Below are 18,854 nucleotides of genomic sequence, written 5' to 3'. Positions count from 1 at the left end.
AGTCAATTGAAATCTATATAATTATAAAACTCATTACTTTGTAACGGATGTTTTAATCCAACATCCTGTTTACGACTTCCGGTTGCGCATGCGTACATAAACATAAACCCATAACAGCGTAAACAAATAAACACAAATCGCTGGACTGGTTTCGTTCGAACAAACGGGCGTCCTTAGAAAAGCGAATATCTTAAATTTATTGAATAAAAAAAAACTTCATATGGGAAGCAATCGCAAAACGTGATTACAAATAATACGTATAATCATCGACTGTTTCATATATACCATATATATATATATATTAAATAATCAACGCGACAATAAAACGTATTGTTTTACTGTGTACGTTTTCAGCGTTACAATATTCTTTAAAATTATCCAAATAAGCAATTAATACTTTCTGCTTTTTTATTTTTTTTTACACCGTTCATTTCCGTATTACGTTATTTTAACGCAATTTTCTTACAAATAAATCTACTTTAACCCGTTGACAACCATAAGAGCATTTTACAACGGCGATTTACCCACTGCCTTTTTTTTTTTAATTCTCCTTTTTTAAAAACAATCATATTTTCTTCTCCACTACCAACCTAAATAAACCCGAATTTTTTTAATTTGCGTTACAAATCAACGCGACAATAAAACATGTTTTACTGAGTACGTTTTCAGCGTCCCAACTCACCCCCCCCCCGTTTAAATTAAGATGCATCAAAATTTAACTTTAAGTATTATGGTATCTGTCCAGTGCACCTGTAAGTATGGAAAACCACTTATAATTCAATGGCTGTAATTTTTTTTTATTCATTTTTCAAAAATGAACAATTATAAACAGAACGACTCGTAGAAATCTATTTTCATTTCAATATACTTTCATAGAAATGTTATGCCGCAAAACTTTTCTTTACGTCACAAGTGTCACGCTCGTACATTAATTCCGTAGCTAATATAACATACTGCCCCAACGGGTCATGGGTAGTCTAGTATTTCATAAATATACTGTGATCGAATGCAGATTACAATCGTAACTGCAGAGTTCGATTTCGCCTCGTGCCATTCCTTCTGCGACCGGGGGAGGGGTACCTGAAATTAAAATTTCACAAATTTATCAATAGGACGGAATACTGAAATATTGGCGTTACCTTTTTACTAGCGACTAAGGTGTATCCCAGCTACTTTGAACTAATCATCTCTAATTGTCCAGTTCTCTCCCAGATTTCCAACCGTCTCCTCACTTGTGCCTCTTTTATCAAGTAGCTTACAATGACTAATATATATCTATATAGATATAGATCCCGCCTTTAAAGTTAGGATGTTTCGGCGAATATGAAATCCGTTATTTTTATTTTATTTTTTTTTATTTTATTTATTTAGTTATTTTACTTTATTTTTCAGAAACCAACAATGAACACAAGTGAGACCTCGCTACCCTCTTGCTCTTTTACCAACAGCCTAGGGCCTACGTCGACAAAGAACACTTTGACTCCGTCGCTATACAATGTCAACAGTAATGAGCCGCTACAAAACGCTGAGAAATTCAACGAAACTGGTGACATGATCCACATTGGTAAAGAGGGGTTGCGTTGGAACTCTATATATAGACGCGATAAAGATATCGGCATGGAAGATAAACAAGATCGTCAGGTCAGTTCACTAATCATAAGTACTTGGCGTTGGCCCAAGTACAAAACCCGAAGTATTAAATACTTTCATTATATCCTAATATTAAACTTTCCCCTGACTTGTTAGAGGATTACTGGTAAACTTTAGTTCTATTGAAAACTAAACGGATGTCTGTTAAGACTATCTACTCGCATAGTTAAAAATAAGTATCTTTTATTTGTATGGTGAAAATTAATAGCATTTCACTAAATGCTGTCAAAAAAATCTTAGTGGCTGAATCGATACAATTTATAAATGCATAACTAAAAGGGATGAGTGATTGGTTCAATTACAACTAATAAGTTGTAATTGAACCAATCACTCAAAAAAAAAGCTTTCCAGACAACTATTTAAACTAGTAAAATAAAACGAATCTTAAGTATGTAACATAAACTACGTTATTGAAAGTTGATATTCGTATGGATAACCCCGATGACAATGCTGCGGAGATATTTTGGTTTCCATTTTAGCTGATGGCATCCAAGTTTTATTTTAAACTTGGAATTACTATTGGGTACAACATAATAATCGATAGAATTGGCTCTAATGACTTCTATAAATTAAAATATATTTAAGGATATCTTACTAACACCTAGCAATTTTCTTACGACATGGTACATAAGTCTCACTAAAAATTTAGAAGTAGATTGCAATTTGCTGAAAATATTAAGTCGACAATGATTTCACAATAGGTTATTCGTTATAATACCGTTATTTTATATATTTTAAAGCGCGTTTTTTTCCCCCGCTCATTTAAATTACAATCGTTTTAAAACCATTCTTTTCAGAACGTTGAATACAGAATAAAAACAAATTTGCAATTTTCTCATAGCAATACAAGCTAGGCCTAAAAGCTGCTGAAACAGCTCGCGATATCTACAAAGTTTGGCCCAACAACCACTACTACCACGGCACAATGGTGGTTTAAATTTCGTGGCAGCGACGAGTCTCTAAGCTGATGAGCATAGCGGTCGGCTGTCGGATGTTGACAACGACCAATTAAGAGCCCAAGTCGAAGCCAATCTACGCACAACTGTTCGAGAACTTGCTTCTGAATTAGACATAACGTATACGATTTCCAATCACTTGAGAGAATCTTCCCAATCTTGACAAAAAACTGTCGAAGCTATTTTTAGTATACTTTTCAGTCATTAATAAAGCGCTGCCTAGCGTCGAATGTTAGAAAAAGGGGTAGACAATTTCCATTCAAATCTAGTCTGGAATTACTCGAGGAAAACGGTTGCTCAAGAATTACATATCTAAACTTTGCCAACTGAATTTAAGTTAGCGAGAGGGTAAACCTGTCGCTATACCCCCCCCCCCTAAAAAAGTCAATTCTAAGTAGAATTACTTAACATTTTTATGCAGAGTAGATAATACATGGTGGATGCGTCGTCGTCAGCTCCTGTAACTTTCGCTTCTAATTTGCCCTTTCAGTCTTTATTTAGAATGAGTGATTTTTCTGACAAAGGGTCGAGAAAAAGCTGTATTCTAGGTCGTCAGTATTTTTATTTATTTTTTTTTTTTCGTAAGCAGTCTGAGATGCCAGAAATTTTATTTCTATCCTTTGTAACCATGAAGGTAAACGTTTTACTAGGCTAACGTTATCCGCCCGATAGTCATGGACCCGAACATTGGCTTAACCACTAAGGAGGCTCTTATCAGCCGGTGCAAAGTACTGGGGCTACTATTGCCATTTGGTGAGTGGATTCTGGACCATGCAGTAGCTTCTGGTGGGGCTGCTCAATGCCATATTAGTGGTTAATCGTTATGGCCTACAAAAAAACGTTTCTTCGCTTTTCTCCTTACTTTCCCTCTGTCCTGCTCTCACAAAGTCTGTTGACCTGTTTTACGAATCCCAAAACTCCATGAAAGTCCCCGGAAAAAAGATTAAATCCATAACTACAACTTCCAATGTAGACCCACACTATACCATATCAGCAACATTAGGGGTCTACGTTTAAATCTTCCAGAAGTTGAAATCCATTTACCTAACCAGACCTATTATTCTTAAGCGAAGCTGGTATTGAACAAACTATTTCTCTAGACGAGTTCGTGATTAAGATACTCTAACATCAAAGTCTGATGCCCAGGTCGGCATGGAATGTGCCTAGATTTGCGATGGCATTCCATGTGGAAATCTTCTGTGAAGACCCTCAATTGCCCTATGTGCTTCCGGATTGCACTAGCTCATGCCATTGCGTTTATATTTGCCTTCTATTGCCCCCACAATAGCGGAGTTCCTATCTAAGAAAATTGACCACATCCTGTCTGCTCATCCTTCGACTAACATTATCGCGTGTGGAGACTTCAATGTTCATAATGTAGAATAGTTAACCCACTCGAACAAGACATATGGGGAGGTTTTCACGATTTCTCCATAGCTTATGACCTAACTTTGATTGTTCACGAACCCACCCGTGTATCCGACACTAAGTTTCCTAGACCTTTTTCTCACAACTTGCCCTGAGCTATGTTCGTCCTTCATTCTGTCTCCACTGGGATCTTCCGGTCACTCTGTCTCCGTTAAGATAAAAATAAGACCTGACATACCTCTTCATCGTATCAATACTCAATGGCTGACAGGGATAGCTTCTGTACATTTATACCTCTGCGTTGATGTTAGAAAAGTGTATTCGTTAGTATCAGACCTAACTTAATAGCCGCCTTCAGGACTACCAGCAACCAATGTAAAAGAGTAATAAAGAACGTGGAGTTGTATGCTCAGTCCAAAGTAGCTGAGCAGCAGCTTGGTTTCCACCCGTTTTTGGCAAATGACAGGTCCTGAATAGAGGCGTGTGCTCTATCCCAACTATCAATAGACAGGAAATTAACTCCGTAGCATCGGACAAAGGCAAACGCTTTGCCAATAACGTTTCAGCTAATTCTACCCTATGCGATCAGGGTAGTCGCCCCCTCCCGTATTTCCCCTGTATCTGACACGCTACGCTACATCATACAAATCTGTTCGTGATGTTGCCAGGGTAATCAAAAACCTAGATTCCAGTAAAGCAGTTGACCCTAACGGCATTTCAATTGAAGCTGAAAAAGCTTCAACCAGATACAAAGCTGTTGAAGTGTCTTAAGGAGAATTGCTTTCCAACATGCTGAAAAACCTTATCAGTATGTCTCGTATTTAAAAATTCGGGTGATCGGTCATCTCCATCAGTACAGACCAATAAGTATCCTGTGTGCCATGCGTAAGTTGCTGGAACTTATCAAATAGTCAACCACTTCGGCAAAAAATAACCTCTTCGGTGATATGCAATATGGTTTCCGTTCTGCTAGACATACCGCAGATGTGCTAACAGTAATCCAATAGGACTAGCGAATCTCTCGACGGAGACTTCTTTTCTAGGGTAATTGCTCCTATCATATAAAAGGTTTTTGATAGAATATGGCAGAAAGGTCTATTCCACAGGATCTCCAGATACGGTATATCTGGAAATCTCTTTAATAAATCATTTCTCTCTTATAGGTTCATAAGAGTAGTGGTTGATGGGCACAAATCAGAAGCTCAATATTAATGCTAGTCTCTCGGGGGTCCATTTAAGCCCGATCTCTTCCTGATCTACATCAATGATCTTCCAAATCGCATCCTAAGATTATTCGTAGACAATTATGCTAACACTACAATCTATGGCAACACTTCAAAGGCCTAACTAAGTGCTTTCTGCTTATCTTTGTGGTGCAATGGGTTAAATAGGTAGCTGGTTAATTTCAATGCATTTAAAACCAAGCTTCTATCTTTACATCAACGCTCTGATCCTCCATATGGCATCAATTGAGATGGGTTGCTCTCGTCTTAGGGAGGGTCTGTATTGACAAGCTTCTGGGTCTGACCTTTACTCCTGATCTGAAATGAAACGCGTGCATCAAATCCGTTGCCAAGGCTGCTGAAAAAAGGTGGGATTATTCTACCACTCCAGTAGATATCTCACTGCTGGTGCAATTCTCTACCTGTATAAAATCCAAGTACGACCAAGGATGGAGTACTGTTGTTGAGCAGAAGCTGCTAGAAGCATTTATCCTGCTTTGACAGAATTCAAAATAGACTTCGTAGCCTAGTGGAAGATGTCCTTTTCTCTTCCCTGCAACCTCTTTCCTACAGAAGCCTCTCTGCTTTATCGTTATTTTCATGGCAAGTGATTACCTGAGCTCCAATCTATTACCCCCCCCCCCACTTGCTTTACTTTCACGAAAAAAAAACTAGTCTCGTTGAAATCCCTGTTATATGAATGACCCGGTCTAAGCCGGGTTGACATGCTAGTATATATATATATATATATATATATATATATATATATATGTGTGTGTGTGTGGATTAAAATGTGGCACGCGTCTGCGGATGGAATGTGAGAAATTGACAAGCTAAACTGGAATTGTTTCAATATTTCTCACGAATATAAACAAACTTTGTTGTGAAAAGTGTAACTGAAATGAATCTGATTATGTGGATGTTTTGAAATGATTGACGGGAAAAGTGACACAAGAAAAAAATATTGCCAGTTGGAGATTTGATTGTCAACCAAGTGGACGCCACAACAATTCTCTGTCGCTCTCCCACTCCCCTCTTTATCTACCATAAGCAAGAACAGGAGAAATAAAAACGGACTGTTGCTTACACCAATGGTTGTTATTTTTGAATTCTTAAAAAGGCTTTATAATATAACATCCTATCAATAATTTTCGCCCATTCTTTATCTATGCCTAAACCTAAATGTAGATTACATGAACAAAGCTTCTTAGAACTGCACGGCTGTGGAACACTCAGTTTCTGATTTCTAACTGACTACAATATGGTCGTCTTAAAGTCCAATGCGAACAATTCTTGATGAGTAATCCAATTTACCAAATTTTCACAAACGATTACTACGATATTGTCCCATTGACTACCGTACACTAGGTACCTGACGAATTTAACAACCAAAAGAAACGGTTATGAAATGTCATTTTCCCCCTTTTCTGCAACAAGAACGACCCGTTTCTCGCCGGGTTGGGAATTGCGATGAAAAGTGGATCCTTACAACAACCTGCGACGCTCAGTTCGGTAGTTAGGCGTCGACGTAGCTCCAGGACACTCGCCAAAGCCAGGGTTGCCCCAAAAGGTTATGCTGACTGTTTGGAGGTCTGCGACCGGTCACATTAGTATTTTGAATGCAGGTGAAACCATTAGAGCGGAAAAGTAATGCTAAATGGATAAAACTCATAAGAAACTTCAACACCCAGCATTAGTCAACAAAAGCCCAATTCTTTTTCACGACAATGCCTGACCGCATGTTGCTAAGTCAGCCCTGCAGAAGTTGAACGAATTGGACTAAGAAATTTTGCCTAATCCGCCATATTCTCCAGACCTCTCACCGACAACTACTTTTTCAAGCATCTCGACAACTTTCTGCGTGATAAATGGTTCCAAACATAATCGATATCAAAAATGCCTTCAGCGACTTCATCACAGAACGCGACATTTTTACGTTACTGGCATAAACTTGTGTTGATGCTTATTCCTTTCGATAGTTTTGTTTGAACAGATATGTTCATCTGTTAAGTTAAAAACCGTAAGAACTTGTCAACCTGATAGTTCCTCCTTGTAACGTTAATGCTAAACATTTTAATTTTTTTTTTTTTTTTTTTTTTTTTTTACAACTATAAAAAATACTTTCTCTTCTTAATCTAGCAAAATATTCTTGATTATAATCTAAATTTACTCTAATAAAAATGCAAGTTCATTAAATCATCTTCATACGTATTTACCAAATGAGCCGCGGATTATAAAATGTTAAATTATTAGTTTTAAACGTAACTTGGTAAATATCACTTTGAATTCATCAATATCGAAATGATTTTGATAGCTTAAAGAATACGCTATTGTTTGGTAAAATGAAATGCGAAACAACTCCCGGGCAACGCCGTGTGATTTAAACTATTTTTATTTCGGCTCATTATGAAATGCAGAACCATAGAAGTTTAGAGCGATTCCAGGCCATTGTTGTACAATGAATCATAATTTTAAAACACTGGATTATCTTCAGAAAGATAGATGCCCAACAAAAATATAAATCAACGACATCAAGTTACAAAATCCAAAATAAATTGGAATTCATTTATTTCATATCACAACGCATATCGGAATCCAATGAAATTAAGATACAAAGATTCGCCAGTTTAATTTCTTTTTTACTTTTAGTCAAAAGAAATGTAAATTAGATGTGCGTAAAACCTAAATTAACTTTAAAAATATACACTTCAAGTAGTTCGAGCAAAATATTTATAGATTAATTTAATCCACAGCACAACGCATATCGGAATCAAGATAATAAGTTTAAATTAAGATACAAAGAAACAACTTTTTTTTTCTCGAAAAATGTTTTATATTTACTTTGGTTTTGTAGAGAAAATGCAAATGATCCCCCAAGTAAGACTCGGATATGTAATTGCAGAATATCAAAACTTATCAAACCAATTACTATCGGTTTATAACTTTTACGGTCAAGATTAAACTTTAAATAACTTGCTGTAAGCTCTCGTCGGCATGTTTAATATTGGGTATCTCACATACACATAACGTACCAATTTAGCCTAAACCTTTTACAATGCCCATCGTAACCACCCTTTCTAGCCCCGCACTCCTCAAAACCCGGACATTCCCTCCCTCCCCACTGGGTCAAACGGTCTCTCACGCATTAACGGTTCCTATTAACCACCATCCGCCAGTCAGCACACATCTTACATTCTCCTGACGATCTATTGTTGAAAAGCAACAAAAAAAAATCACATGTTTCTATGGGGCATTAATACAAAAATCAGAACAATTGAAAAATAAAAATGGTATAACTAAACAAAAACAATGTAATATACCCGGCATTGCTCGGTCGTAAAATACACTTAAATATATTTTAATGCAGAGTTCGTATTTATTATATTGGACCCAATATATAGTAAAGACTCTTGCGCCACCAAGAATCGAAATTACGTTTAGCTTACGAATTACTACTTTGACGTTAATGCCTGAGCTATAAAGACATGTTTGCAAGGCTAAAAATTAAGACCTGAACCAATAGCTATGCGTTACGTATGCATATTCACAATGTTGTTCACCTGGCAAATTCCATTTTTCTTTATTTTATTTTTTTAATTTACACTTTTGCACTGATTTTCTCCGGCTTGATCCACATTGTGGCAATGATCATTTTATGACTTTGACGCTTGAAATTCGACAAATTCTGTCATAGTCGAAAGTTTTAAAGAATTTTAATTTACAATTTTTCCATCTTTGTATTGCTGATGCTTTTTGATAGCAAAAACCATGAAGCAATTTGCAGTTTTTATCAGATTGGGCTATCAATGCTTTCATCGGATGACTTTAGAAAAAGTTCGTAGAATATGGCGAAGTAAAGGCGCGGATAATACTTTGGCTCATCCTTATGTTTCGTGCAGTCACGTGACTAACTTATATTTTATTCAACCCCAAATTTTACCTTTCGTCTTAAACCTTCCTGCATTACATCGAACATAATTTGCATGTTTATAAAATACTGTAGTTAAACATTATCTTTGGTTTGTATTGGATTATTTTGACACTTCTGATTTGGGATCTTGTACTTTGAGCAGAAATAATCTGAACTCTTCTGGTGCATTGTGTCCAACTCTTGAATCTGTAGTTTTGCGAACAGAATCGTTTAATCCACGGAAATAGATTGCTCTCTTTACGTTGTCGAAAGATTAAAATATTCCAAGATTCCCCTGAAGATCGGAAGTTACACCTGCCAAATCTTCGTGAGAATAAGATTCAAGATAAACGGTGGTCCGAATAATTCAAATTCGTTTCCATCCGAAACGCGTTGTCTTAGGTGTTTGTTGGTGCCCCGTCCAAACGCAGACTTCTCTATATTAAAACAAGTTAATGAAATTAATTTTAATTTATCAAATCGTTTGTAAATAAAATATTTTTTCTAAAATTACTTTCCCAGATTTACTTAAACCATTCATTTATACTCTGTATAAAATGTACGCTAGTGATAAACAAAATCAAATCTATTTGAATAATAGATTAAACTGTATCTTTGTATATATTCTAAAATTTATAATGATCGGTCCAGGAATTCAATTGTTCATGTAGAACAAATGTATTAAAAACACAACTGTACACAGTTATAATTGTGAGTATTATTACCACTTATTACTTTAAACTATTTTTTCACTCTAAATTTTCAGAGTCTACTGAAAAGTGAGACTAATATTTGAAAGACCAGCCAATCTTTGATTCTGAAATTAAGATGTTGCTGAAATGTTGACTAGCAGGCTGTTTGGTGTTGCCCAGTTGTAAAATACGCGGAAATATTTATGCAGATTTCGTAATTTATAGCCAATATATTGTACTCAATAGTGATAAAAAAAAAACTTAGATACCATCAGCTAGAATCTAAACCAAAACATTTAACTCTCCAGCGTTATTTTCTAGAATCTGAGGAAAGTTTATATGCATTATACATTACAAATTTACCGCTTTAAACGTATGTTTATTTGCGCATGCGTAAAGTATACACATGAAGTCAACTAACTTCTGGCAAGTTCCAGTTCTTGGCCTTTTAATAGCTTTATTTCATAAAACCAAATCAGATTTGTTCGAAATATCCTAATAGCTCCTATCAAGTTTCAAGTCTGTAAACCAAGAATTGACCAGTAGACTGTTCCACGCGCACACACACACACACATATATATAATTACTACCATGAGTGTCCGGCGTTGCCCGGGTGTTTGGAGGTGTATGTTAAACAAAAAAAGTGGTAATAGGAAGGCAGGCTCGAACCCGTACCGTAAAGGAGGAAAAGAACGAGGGGGGTCTTTGCTGTTACGACCACGGTCAAACCGGGAGTGACGTAGGTTTTAATTAAGGGTAGACAATCGACAAGAGTGAATGACTTTCGAAAATATCGGCGAAAAATTCGACCCCCAACCCCCTGTAGAAAAGTGTTAATGTTTTTAGCCAATTTTTCGATATTTGTTGTCTGAAAGATCGAACTTCAAAACGATACTGATCTTGCTAAAATCCGCTCTGTCGAAAGTTTTAGGCAGACATGCAAACATACATACATTTATATATTGGTAACTCGAGTTTTCGAGCCAAACCGATTAAAAAAGCTTGCCATATCTCTGAATACTCTTATGTAAAATTTTAAATGTTTAGACCAGAAATTGTCTGATTAATTTGGTAGACCGAAGCGGTCAAATATCAGCTTCAACCCCTATTATGACCCATTAACATTTATTGTTTTAGGCGCAAATCAAGTTAGATCCATGTTCAAGGAACCTGGATCTAAAATTTCAAATGTTTAGACCCAAAATTGTCGGAGTTTGGTAGGTCTCAAAGGTCAAATCGTTGAACTTTGACCCCTTAACAGCCAAATTTCTGGCTGAAACCCGATTACAAAGATTTTCCCAAATCTCAATACCCTGTATATCAAAGTTCGTCTGTAGACTGAAAATCGACAGTTGTGTAGGAAAACGTACAGAACGACACTTTCACTTATATATGAGAGATCCTTCTTGACCTAAAAAGAATCATAGATGCGAATGGATTAATGCCACCCCACACCGCATTGATGTAATAGACTTTAATTTTCTTTTAATATTTTTAAATCATGTTGGAAGTTTTCTCTTGATGTTCTGGTTATGAATGCATTTGATTTTACCTTTATTTCCAGCTACACGAAAACAGAATCACACGACGCCGTATACGAAATGAAATCGTAGGTCAAAGACTTCTAATCAGGGAACGTCAAATAATGGATTTAAGTCAGGTAATTTAATGCACTTAGCAATCTGAATTTTTTCTTCTCGTTCAATTCGTGGATGTAATTTAATTAGTTGCCGTTTATTTAATTTCAAATCGCCATGAAGCGTCGTAGTGTTAACCTCAACATGGCTGCGCTTCGATAAACCAATACACAACGGGAAACATTGAACATTAGTCAAGAACGCAAATTAGATTTCCATGCTTGATCGTAATAACTGATTACAAAATTTTTAACACATATTCCTTTAGTGTCATCTAGTGATGAAATCCCAACACGAGTACCGATTCTATTCGAAATTCTCTAAGTCCAACACGAGATTCTGCTCTAAATATTTAGCTTTATTTCATTAAAGACCATGTAATACCATTTAATACCATGTAATACGTGCCCATTTTCTTTTCTTGCAGACCTAAACTTGATCTGTATATTGTAGTTTTATTGGTAGTTTAAAATCAAATATTTATCGTTAGTACCATTAATTAAAAACGTTAAGACAGTTTTTTGCATCGTAAAATATGCTCAAATCGATATCCTCTAAAGTTCTCAAACGCGGGCAGCAATATTATCTAGCATGTGCTCGGCGCACTTCGTGGAATGAAAAGAAAGAATTGAGCTTTTTTCGATTGTCTTCTAATTTAGTTTTGGATTAAATTTCGAAATTAGAACAAGTGGCCAAAGTCAGCTTTTTAAAAATAAAAAATAAAAATAAATCTACCTTTTCCTTTAAAGGGAAAACTGATACTGTCTGAAAAAAATTCGGAGTCTGCGTACTTAAGTGTAATGCACTCCAAACACTTTTCGTACGCACACAGTGAAGAACATATTGGCCGGTAACTTTTTAAATAAATAAAAAATGGTCGCAATACGTAAAAGAAATTGCATATATATATATATATATATATATATATATATATATATATATATCTCAACACGTTAAAAAGTAAATGTAAATACTTACTTTCTTAAATTCCAAATATTAAGCAATTATAAATTTCAATTTGAAATTTTTTAGGTCTTAACTTAACGAAAATTGGGCATATTTGCTAAGCTTGAATCTGTCCTAAGTGAGGAAAATTTTAGCTTTTTTTTTTTTTTTTTTTTTTTGTAATTACAAAAAAACCTTTAGCGAACCTAATGTTTATAAAACTACGTTACCACTATAATAGGTAATGGTGACTGCGTCTATAGTACGAACCAGGCGCTGCAGTACTAAAAGCGATCCGCTAGATTTTAGATAAAACGGTCAAAGTGCAATTTAATTAAATTGTTTCTATTAAGTGACTCTAAATAGATCAAAAAAGTTTGAAAGAATTTGACTTTCAAAATAAATTAAACGAAAAGTCCCTTCGTTATAAGCTTGTATAGAGACGAGCAATATATTAAGAATGATAGTCGATCCATAAAATCTTAAGAACTGTTGCAAAGTGGAGTCAAACTTTCTGAAAGTTGGGTTTATTTGTATTAGTTGTCCTGCGTAAACGCAAGTGTTTTGTCTAACTACTTGACTGCGCTTTCACTTGCGGGAACTATAATTCTCATTGTTTATTGTTTTTGGATGTTTTTAAATTTTTCTCTATTCTCGTTATCAATTAAACCTTTTATGAAGTGTTCCTTGTTTTCTAAATACTCGTTTGTACAGGATTTTAACATATTACAAATTATTTAAAGTTTGTTTTCGTAATTTTAAGATTTTTTTTTTTATGACATACAAATAGATGGTTGCGAAGTGGCAGGAGATCTACATATGAATATACGTATATACGAAATAGTGAGAAAGAACTACTTATGTCTAAAATATTACACTAACTCGGCAAGTGATTGCCACGTAATTCGAAGAGTTTTTAATACTAAACCAGATGGTTGTATTTTGTTAGTGGCTTCTTGTGTAGACTTATGATCTTTCAAATTAACGCATTTTGGAGGAAGACATTACATGTCGTGTCGAAATTATATTCTAATTATGGAATATGAATCCACAGAAAAAAATATAGGGTGTTTGTGTTTGAGGATCTTTAAACTAACGCATATCTTACGTGTCATGGCGGAATAAGTATGAATTTTTTTTAAATATGGAAAATGCATTTATAAAATTATTTTTTAAGGGCATGTTAGAAACTTTGCGTAGCGCTTTTGGATGACTCCTAAAATTGCTTTCAGTAGAACCCTGGAGGCCTCATGACTTATTTATTCACGGCACAGTTAAGAAACTCTTATATTTTGCTTGAAAGTGGTACATAAACTTGGCTTTAAAACGAGTTCCAGGATAATGAAATGCAAAAAATAAATGGGTTACGCACTCTTTAATACTGCTTGATTTATGCCCCCCCCCCGTCAATAATCTGAAACCAACTTTAAGGCAATCAATTCTTAAAGTAGGAAACTCGGTAACTACATAAAATAATGCCAGATTCAATATTGCAAGCACCTGTCACATCTATCGAAACAATTTCAACTTGTTACACGTATGTAAAAGCATATCAAGTTAAATTTAAACTAAAAAAAAAATTAGGTAAAATATAAAATGAGAAGTTGGAAAAGCATTTCTTTCAAAATGGTTAAACAATTGTTTTACGTGTAAACTTAAAGGTATAAGATTTATTTTTTCTATAAAGTTTATAAAAAAATTTTTAACCATTTTCATTCCTCACAAATGTTTTTCTCATTTGTATTAGAAATTGATTACGTATTTCTTACGGTTATCAAGACAATGCAAAATTATTTGCAAAATTCCAGGAAAATATTAGAATTTGCAGTCATGTAAATCAAATCGTTTTAATTTAAAGCAATTTTTGTTCTATTTTTAGTTTCTCCCCCCTACACTTAAACTCCTTTTAACTTAGATTATCCGTAATTTATTAACTGTTAATACATATTTGGCTTTATGCAATGAAGTGTTCATTGCAAAGTTGTGATGGTAAGATTTTTCACGTGGAATGAGTACACCTATGCACTTATGAATGTTCACCTTGGTTGATGTGTGTGGACAAAATATGCATATAATCTGGATTAGTGAAGTTGTTTTTCAATCCATGAAAGTTTAGTTATGCATTGCTACTTATCGGGGGTTATTGTCGTCTCGTTACGCTTGTAGAGATATTCCGAAGGGATTACGGAATATTGTCGTACTCGCATGTTTCCCTACCAAAATGCTTAGTGTTAGGCACGTGAAAAAGAAAAAACATTGCTTCTCCCAACACTGTTTTTAATAACGAATGTAATGATTTTAATTGCCCCTCACCGCTTTTATATTGTTTTGCATTTCAAATATTGAATTTGACAAATGCTCCAGTTTCAGATCGGTATGGACTGTTCTAGTTTTCAGAGAAGGATTTTTATCTTTCTGACTTAAGCAGTACACGAAGAAAAATCGATATAAAACGTACTTGGGTAAACGTTGTTTTTTGCTTTGTTTCACCTCAAAGCATAATGTCACATGATTTTGGGTACTGGATTAAGTCAACGCAATTATGTCATAATAGTTTGAATTTAGGTACTTTACCCTTATACATTACATACTGAAAAGAGATGATTATATTCATGACGTTTATTTACGGCAAATAAACATGCTTATTTTGTTAACAATTACATTTTATGCAAATAGGTCACAAACGAGTGAGTAAATGTTGACAAATTTAACAATTAAATTTGCTGCCGATAATGTTTAGCCATAGTTGGATTATATAGATATGCCTTTAGACGCATTGCATTCGAATTTACACGGTATTTTTTCTTTATTCCAGTCATTATCACGCAGGTTGGATGAATACCATGAAGAATTAAATATTCTGAGATTAGAGAATTTAAGCCTCAACAATGAAATCCAAAAGTACCGGAATTCAAATCGAGAACCAAATCAATTTGTTGACAATTACATTTGCCCACAATCTGCTTCCATGGCGAACTACACTCCTGGATTCTCGCCCTAAACTGCAGCGTCATTATTTTAAACGAGGATATAAAAATGATCTAGGATATCGAATTACGATATTGAAGGCAATGAAATTGGAAGGAACATGAACTGTGGTTTGTATTGTAACGGATTGGATTGTACCGACGTTTTTGTTGGTCGTTCTTTTATTTGACAAGATCTTCTAAATATCTTGTCAAAAATAAACTACTGGTTAAACTCGCGTACCCCATCACATAAAGACGCATAAAGTATATGAAGGAATAGAAAATACTTGAAAACGAACGACGTGGTCTGAACACGAAGCCTTGTGCTATTTCTTTTACACGCATTTCTTTTTAATCTCCCCACAACCTGGTAAATGTTTAGCATGATTTTATAATTGTTTTTTTTTATATACAAAATGAATCGCTTGTGACTTATTACTAGGGCTATGACAAAAGAATATTCTATCAGTTTTGACTCTCGAGTATATTCGACACAGAACCACATCATTCTATTTAAAAACATAGTATATTAACTGATATATACTAGAGTGAAAAGAATATTCTCTTGTCATAGCCCTAATTATTACATGTCTTTATATTGTTCTGCTTACCGGAACTAGTTAGCAAATCACTCCATCTTGATTCATTATACAGGGTGTGGCAACTCTCCTACATTGAATATTTTTTTTCTCCAAAATATTCAAAGAAATTAATAAAAACTTATTTTTGCTTTAATGCGCTTAAAAACAACATACAGTCCTCGGAAGTTCCATATGACGTCTCTGGAATTGCATAGATTTTCTTTGATCTTTCCGTTAAGCCATAAGTTCGTACTCTATTGGTATCCCCAAAAAAATAACTACTTTAATCTGGTAATGTTTATCGATCTCTCATTTTCCTACAGATTAACTTTTCGCGTGATCAGTAATTTTTTTTTTTTTTTTTTTTTTTAACATCGTACAAATTGATCTTCCTCCCCCCCCCCCATTTAGATCTTTGCCTCGCCGTGTATTCTGTTTTATGAACAGAATAGCTCCATCAAATACTTGCATAATAATAATGCATCTTCATTTTATCACCTTCCGCGGCCATTTTAAAAATGTGATGGTTCTATCACCAAAGTTGTAGCAAACTTTTTAGCTTTTTACTCGTTTAAAAATGAATTGTTCCAAAATCGAATAAACCTTCATAAATAGAATTCCGTCAGCCTAACAGCAACATTCCCTCCTACTCGCGCTAATATCGTACCCTTATCTGCTCATGTTATCGTTAACATGAATTCTCGAACTTATTAGATATTATCACTAGAATATTTAGAAATGATTTTGAAAAATTGGGATTAAGAGAACTTTTATCTGAAATATTTTCCTGGAAAAATTTCTGCCTCAAACATTCAACAATGTTTTAACCGGAAAATTTTACCGAAAAATTAACTTTAAAAAGATACTAGAATTAAAACTATTTAAACGCTCTCGTTAGTGCCTTATGCACTAATAAAAATGTAATTGGCATTTTGTTGCACTTTATCGAATAGGAGGGAAATGTGTTTAAGTAATTATTAGGAGAGAAATGCACAAGGCCAAACGACATTGCTTTTAACAAAACAATAATAAAGGGCTTATTTAGAAAAGGTGAAATTGTATCTCAGACTGAAGAGAAAGTGTAAATGTCTGCTTGAAGGTGTCTTCTGCCACCAGACTACAGTCGTCAACAAGTAGCAGTGGGAGGGGTGAGTGAGAGGTCTGTATAGGTCGCTTGCTGGCGTCTCACTGGCAATCGCAGCCGAGATCCCAAAAGGCTAAAAATAGTCCTTAAGGGGACAGCTCAAACCAATGTGTCCTGCCAACCGATTGGTCAGTGTGGTCGAATCACTTTGGCACCGGGCATTGATCCGCTTATAGTAAGTAGTTTGTTAACTGCTACAATTAATTTTAAAAATATTTTATTTTCAGTTCTTTACTGAAAAATAGTACCTGGGTTTTCTGAATATACCCCCACCCCCTCCAAATACAAGCCCCGGGTGATTCGGACAACTCTGTAATTAGTGCATTAATTACTGTTTAGTGAATGGTGGAATTTTGAATTGAGATTTGACTTTAAGTTATGGCTTTATCCCGCTGCCCAACATCCCTTGATTAATCGCTAAATATTTTACGCTGCAGAAATTGTATTTTTCTGTAGCAGCTATATGTATTATGTGGCACAAATTTCATTTTTGCTGTATTAAGTGATGTTTCCATGAAATTTTTAAATTATAATTGATATATGCATGTTATGATCTTCTATTTTGTATTTACGTTCGACATAATTTTATTACCAAAGCATTAACCTTAAGGTAACAATTACAAAAATAATAGAACGTACGTTAAAAACAAAAAAACAAAAAACAGACAATTCTAAAATTATTTGGTTTATCGTCCAAAGTATAACAAATTAAAACGGAAAATATTCATTTTTTTTTTTTTTTTACCTTTTGTAAAAAAAGACAATTTTACTTGACACAGAAAAGCAAGAAAAATGAAAGTCCTTAAAATGTCCTTTTCCTCTCCGGTTTTTTGAAACGTTCTCCCAATCTTCTGAAACATTCTGGTTTAAAAGGTATTTCTTTCGTTTAAAACTTAATGTTCTTATATTAAAGGGAATTTCGGTTGAATTGTCTTCCAAGACTGTTCAAGAAAATTAGAAACAAGGAGAATTTGCTCTTCTGGTGATCACATGTGCCGATAATCTGCTCATCTCGTCAGGTAGGCCGGTGAATTTTTCTCTTGGAGAAAAATTCACCCCCCCCCCCAATAAAAAAAAAACTGTTTCCTAGTTTGTAAGACCTTGTTACCTTGTAATTAACTGGTCATGAAATTGAAACCTTTTCTCTAAAGGAAAAACACGGAAAATCGTTTAACGTAAAAGTTTTTTTACTGAGCACGAAGTCTTTCTTCCTTTCCTGGGGCCGGCTTTACTCTAAAGTAAACATTTAAAAAAAACTCCCCCCCTCCTTCCTGTCAGGGCAAAGAAGGTGACAGTGGGATAGTTGATGACGAGACAAAGGCTCTCAGCGCCACCGCCAGCCACACCAGGTCAAGTGTAGGCTTTCCACTCTACAAAGACAAAATGGGCCAAACCTCCACCCTGCATCCCGGCACCGCTTGATTGCTGATAAAATAAAATTCTGAAACTAACAACTTTAATTTACTGGTTTGGGATGTCTTACGATCTTAAATTTTCGATCGATGTTTTAAAATAAAAATTTAAATCAATTAACTATTTTTTTTTTTTTTACAAAAGAAATTGAATTTCTTATAACTGGATAGTTTTTGTTTTAGATGCCATTCAATGTATTTTGTCAACTAAAATCGATATAATCATTTTTATAAATATCTTGTATATAAGTCGCAATCCCCCCCCCTTGGACGAAACTACCATAGGTTGACAACAGATGGCACGTAAAGATTCGTTTACGCAATTAGCTATTACGTTATTTAACTATAGAACGCAATGACATAATT

The 18,854-nt window shown here is 34.8% G+C and overlaps 1 protein-coding gene across 1 annotated transcript in view; it reads left to right on the top strand.

Annotated features, from left to right (window-relative positions):
- Positions 1-16,577, top strand: part of LOC145260583 (uncharacterized) — a 33,591-nt gene extending 17,014 nt beyond the window's left edge. Inside the window, exons 3-5 of the mRNA XM_080118860.1 lie at positions 1,393-1,641; positions 11,365-11,460; positions 15,198-16,577. Of these exons, the coding sequence (XP_079974986.1) occupies positions 1,393-1,641; positions 11,365-11,460; positions 15,198-15,383 (531 nt within the window). The 3' untranslated portion in view covers positions 15,384-16,577. The remainder of the gene's footprint in view (positions 1-1,392; positions 1,642-11,364; positions 11,461-15,197) is intronic.
- The last annotated feature ends 2,277 nt before the right edge of the window (positions 16,578-18,854 follow it).

This window comes from Euprymna scolopes, chromosome 36 (assembly GCF_053919585.1).
Source record: "Euprymna scolopes isolate OS-2025 chromosome 36, ASM5391958v1, whole genome shotgun sequence".
NCBI classification, from domain to species: domain Eukaryota; kingdom Metazoa; phylum Mollusca; class Cephalopoda; order Sepiida; family Sepiolidae; genus Euprymna; species Euprymna scolopes.
The sequence above is the reverse complement of the archived record's forward strand: the minus strand, read 5'-3'. Positions and strand labels throughout refer to the sequence as shown.